General features: G+C 50.7%; 1 protein-coding gene across 1 annotated transcript; it reads right to left on the reverse strand.

Moving 5' to 3' along the window:
- Positions 1 to 657: 657 nt before the first annotated feature.
- On the reverse strand, positions 658 to 4,910 carry LOC105702506 (band 7 protein AGAP004871-like). Its single transcript, XM_012430128.1, is given in 8 exon segments — positions 658 to 752; positions 755 to 806; positions 2,073 to 2,238; positions 2,928 to 3,076; positions 3,331 to 3,477; positions 3,480 to 3,532; positions 3,822 to 4,013; positions 4,814 to 4,910. Coding segments are annotated over 8 exon segments (951 nt in total).
- Positions 4,911 to 5,525: the final 615 nt, after the last annotated feature.

Genomic DNA, 5,525 nt, shown 5'->3' on the forward strand with positions numbered 1-5,525 from the left:
CGCGGTCGGTTTATCGTCCGGCATTTCTGTGGATATATTTATTGGTACCTCCGCGGCATACATTCCCACGGCACATCATTGATAACCCCTCGACCCTGCAGTGGCTTTCCAACCGAATTTTTTCCCCCCAATTTCTGCCTGATTGCGCCCGCTTGGCATTACGTACCTCGCGCGATAATCCGCACTGTAAATATCCGACTCGGGCTGGCATCGTTATTCGATTTAATTCCTACGAATATTCGCCGTTTCGCCGATCGGCGTTTTTATTTCCTCTCCCCTTTTTCCGCGTCCAATCGTTCCCGGGGATCGACACGACACGCGCATCCTATATTCGCCGAGTCCGCCATTTTTGCGGTTCTCTTTGCAACTTTTGTGGACGGGAGATAGAGCCGCCCAAATACGTGCGATTCAATTTATTGGTAATCTACGGTCTCTTTATTATTTGCCGGAGTGTCGCGGATTTGGTATTCCGCCAAAGTTTGATCAACTCGCGAAGGAAATTATTAATCCCGCTGGCCGGAATCGGGGTGAATGCAGTTAGCGCAATTTTGCAAGTTCCTGACAAATTGAAGAAGAATTACCGCAGCCGTTTTCGTAGAGGTTGGGAGATGATCGTTTCTAGGATGATTATCGAGGGGTAAATAGATCCATCGAGATCTACGTCGATCGCCAAATGAATGAGACGTGGTCGTAACTCGTGGAACGTCCAGCAGGAAGAAACGGCATTGACAAATTTACCGGAAGCGGGAAATGATTGTCGTATTTTCCTCCGCCGAAATGTTATTCGGAGATTGTAGATATCGCGACTGCGAACACGCGAAAATCGTTTAACGAAAAACGAGGGGCGGGACCTCCTCCACCTGCCGTCCAACAAAGAGGTATATGCAAATCGATGCATTCTTCGAACTTAGAGCGCTTCTCGGCGGTTTTCCTATTTACATTAACTTTTTATTTCCCGATAACGCGCGCGACGGCATAAATTATAAACTTTCCCGGCTCGAGGTTCACGCCGCACCTCGTGGCGAAGGTGGTTGGTCGGTTATTGATTCGAGATTAAATGTCAAGTTACGAGGGCGCGCCTCTGAACGCGGATTTCACCGAGGTAGATTGAATTATCGCAAAGCGAGAAACACGAAGTCGAGATAGCTATTTACTTTGGAACTTAGTCGAGGCGTTCCGGGGAGGAATATTCACCGACTAATCGGTTAGCGATGGCGCCTGAATCGGAAATCAAATCGTCCGAAGACTTCTGACGGAGTCGAAAGTGGCGGAGAAAAGCGATACACCGAAAAGTTAGAAAATACATTCCAGAGAACGTCAGGATCCGCGGAGCGACTCGAGGTTGCCTGGACGTACTCGAAGAGCCGAGATGCAAGTGACGTTGCTGGTTTCCTTAAAAGTCAGGAAGACCAATATTTTATTCAGATAAAATATGAGACCATACGGTATTTCTCTCCTTTTTTAGTTAACCAAATGAACCCAATAGTTTGGAATTGTTTAGCTTTTTACTTTGGAACTTCAAACTTGTTCGAGGGGTTCCAGAGAGGAGTATTCGCCGATTAATTATTTCGCGATGGCGCTTGCACCGTAGATTAAAATCGGTTAAAAAAAGCGATGCACCTTAAAGTTAGAAAATAAATTCCTGTTGTTGTTGGTATTTGCGGAACGGCTGAGATGGTCAGGATGTACCCGAGGAGCGCCGGGGCTCGTGGAAATGCCGTCGCTGGCTTCCTCGAAGACCCAGGAAACAGGCTTTTCATTCGATTGGGACATGATCATATGGTATTTTTTAATCATTTTTTGCAAAAAAAAATTAAAAAACGAACGAAAAATCCACAGAAATTTACGTGTCAACCCAATGCCCAACGTGTCAACCCCAGCTTGGAACTATGTAGCTATTTTATTTAGAATGAAAAACTTATACGAGGGACTTTGGGAAGAAATATTCGACAACTAATCGCGATGGCGCCTACGTCGGAAATGAAAACGGGTAAAGAAAGAGCGACGTGGCGTAGAGTTGGAAAATAAATTCCTGGGACATTTGCGAAGCAACCGAGGTGTCCAGGAGGTACCTGAAGAGCGGCGGGGCTCGTGGAAATGATGTCGCTGGCTTCCTTGAGGGCCCGGGAGGCCAGGTTCTCCCCTTCCGCCGCAATCACTTTGGCCCTGGCCTCCCTCGCGGTTTCCGCTTCCGCGGCCATGGCCCGCTGCAGTTGCACCGGAAGTCGAACGTCCTTTCTAAATCAGAGAGCGGAGTCTCGCCAGGGGCGACCTGCCTCTCTTTCGAGATCTATTATCGGAAGCACGACCGCGTCGCCGGGTCAATTTGTCTCCGTGTTTCGCGCGGGAAGTTTGACCGAGCCGGAAGAATTCCTATTCGAAGCCTCCACCCTCGGGAGAGGGAATTTTCCGAGACCTCCCGCGACCCCCCGGCCCCTTTAGAACCTTTCCCGAGGTGTTCCGCCGAATCTCCCATCGGGTCGAAATTAAAGGACGAGCCGGGAAACACGGTTCTCGGCCTCAGAGTCGAAATTCGTTGCCGAGCTCCTCTTGCGGGAGATTACGGGCGTAACGAGCGCAAATTCCTCGCCGGGTCCGCGCGGAAAAAACGCGCGGATTCTTTTCCCTCGCGAGCGCTGAGAGAAGGAAAAAGAGAAGCTGTGTTTACTTCTTTCTCTTCCGACCCCACGGCCGGAAGGGATGAAAAAGGGCGGCCCGTTTGCCTTTTCGCCGCGCTAATCAAATCCCTTCCGAAAAAGCTCCCCTCTCACGGGATATATTTGTAAGCACCGGATGCCGGAGGGAATCCCGCGGAAATAGCTTTTGGTTTCTATTCGAGTTTCCGAAGCGCTCCCGGATATCGCGGAAGGTGCTCCGCTAGATACGGATGCCATGTTTATTTTAGATATTCAAAAAGGTATATTTACATCTCGACGCGCTCCACCTTCACGCCTCAAGGATCCGTGGCCTCGTTGAGGAAGGTTTGCATGTTGTGGGAGATCGTCTCCCTTTCGGCAAGAATTTCGGCGAGGCTTCTGGTCCCCAGAACCGTCCTTAGAGTAGTCTCGTTGAGTGGCTGCGAGTCGATAAACGGTATAGATTAAAAATCCGCCAGGATCCTTCAATTATCCATCGGCCCCGAAAAAGGGACTCGGATATCCAACGAAGTGCGCAGGCAAACGGTGGTCGACCAATCGCGATCAATTAAACAAGGCACAAAGCCGTGCTCGTAATGAGCTATCGCTATTTTCCAAGGGCGATTTTGCCGTTTAATTGGCGAGTTACGCGTCAAGTTAATTGATGGACGCCGTACTCGGGCGCAATTCCGGCGTGTCTGGTGCGGTTGTTGCTGTAATTGGCTATTTTGACGACGGTATTCAGGGGTCCCTTTATGCGGTAATAAACGACGGCGTCCACGCTGACGTTGACGGAATCTTTGGTGAGGACCTCCTGAGGAGGCACGTCAAAGGACACCGTCTCCTCAGGCCGACGAGGACGCAGTTGTCGATGCAGGGGATCACGGAGAACGTGCCTGCCAAGAAATGGGCCAGACTTCAGCGAAGCCCCGAAGAGCAAGTTGCTTTTGGGTAAATAATCATTCGGAGAATTGGTTACACCGAGGAGGTGCGACATGTGCCGGTGGGTTAATCGCTCGAAAAAGAGACTCATCGATCAGGTGCAAGAAGTAAGGAGCGTCGAGGTGGGTGGAGGTGGGCGGAGGTGGGCGAACCATAAACCAGGGAACCGGTGACACGGTGGCGGCCTTGCGAAGCGAAATTCCGGATGCGGCCTTAGGAACAATGGAAACGTCCCTTGAGTACCTGGACCGTGAGCACCACCGCGCAGTCGACCCGTCCTGAAAACGACCGCCCTCTCGTACTCTTGGGCGACCTTAAACACGAAGCAGAGGGAGAACGGAAGCGTGACCATCATCAGCAGGAACGAGTCGAGAGTCGCCAGGACCTCGAAGAGCCTCGTCGTGGCCTCGACTCTCCGCGGGGTCTGTCGCTCACCTATGAACCGGAAACGCACGACCATTGCTCATTGAGCGCTGATTGGTTATCGAGCGAATTTGCCCGGGGGAATGCTCCTGACACTTCGCGTCGTCGACTTTGATATACCGACCCGAGCTCGAGGACTCCTGGTTTCGGGGACTCCCCGAAGAGCGTACTCCCTCGTGTAGTGCCGAAGCGTACGAGCTTCGAGGCGCGATAAATTAATAATAAGTAGTAGATAAATAGTCGCGACTCGTGTAAGGAGCTAATAGGTGTTTCGGAATCCCTATCGGTTTATCGGGACACGCGATGGTTATTAACCCGTCCCCGGGAGTCTGTCCAGTCGCTCGTTAATTCGAATTAGAGAGGCGGCAAATCTCGCCGGCACCTGAGCACCGACTCGAATGGAACTTCGGCCGGAAGTTAATGGCCAACGTCGAGAATCGAGCTCTCCCTCTTTCTCTGCCCGCCGACTTTCTTTATTCCCCCGGAATCCCACTTTTCGAGCATCCCCTCCGAGCCGTTCGCTCCTTTTTCCTCTTGCCGCCAGCAGCTTCTTTCTCCCCCATCCCATCCTTATCTGCCCCTTCTTCTGCCCGGTCCATTTTCTTCTCTTTATCGTCCCGCCTTCTCCCGTCCCTCTTTTTCGACCTCGCTCCTCCTTTTCCTTCCTCTCTTCCTATGCTTTCCGCGCCCGTCTCCAGTTTTTCTCTCCGTACCCCTTTCGCCTACTTTCGCTCCTCCTCTCGCTCGCCCTTTCGTCTTTCCCTTTCGGCCTCCTTCTTCTCCCACCCACTTTCTTAGCTCGTATCGCTCACCGGGTGACGTCCCCTCGAGTAAAGCAGAAATCTCACTGAACTCGGCGAAGCACTCCAGCTCTCCACGGGCGGTCTTCGTGCATCCGTAGTGCACCATGTTACGCGTTTTGTCCCACTTCCCTCGACCTCGCTTAATGCTTCGATTTAGAGCGTAAATCAAATAATCTTCCTCCTGGAACGCCTTTTCGAGTTTTCGTCGACGCGACTCTAGACTGCGGTGGATAAAGCTATACTGGAACCCTGGAATATCTGTGAACTCCATCTTCCCAGTTTGTCTGCTTCCACCTCCTGCACCGTCAACGTCATCGACTTATCGGTGCATCGCTACCTCCGATGTTCTAGCTACCCCTTTTAGACCCGAATTTACGCCTTCATTTCCTTTGCACACGGGGGCATCCACTCAAAATTCGAAAGTAACAAAAATCGGAAAAAATCGATACAAGACCAGTAGGAAGATACTGAGTAATTCTACGTTGTACTGAAAATGTTCCACGTTGGACTGAAAACGTTAACAATTTTGCATCCAACCTTAACCTCGTAACCTCTGTTGTTCTAGCTACCTCTTTCTTGACACAGATTTACGCCTTCATTTCCTTTGCATACAGAGGCACCGACTTGAAATCGAATGTAACAAAAATCAGAAAAAATCAATACACGAGCACTAAGAAAATACTGAGTAATTCTACGTTGGACTGAAAATGTTCCACGTTGG

Source organism: Orussus abietinus, unplaced genomic scaffold, assembly GCF_000612105.2.
Source record: "Orussus abietinus isolate OABI.00-Male unplaced genomic scaffold, Oabi_2.0 scaffold174, whole genome shotgun sequence".
Classification (NCBI taxonomy): Eukaryota; Metazoa; Arthropoda; class Insecta; order Hymenoptera; family Orussidae; genus Orussus; species Orussus abietinus.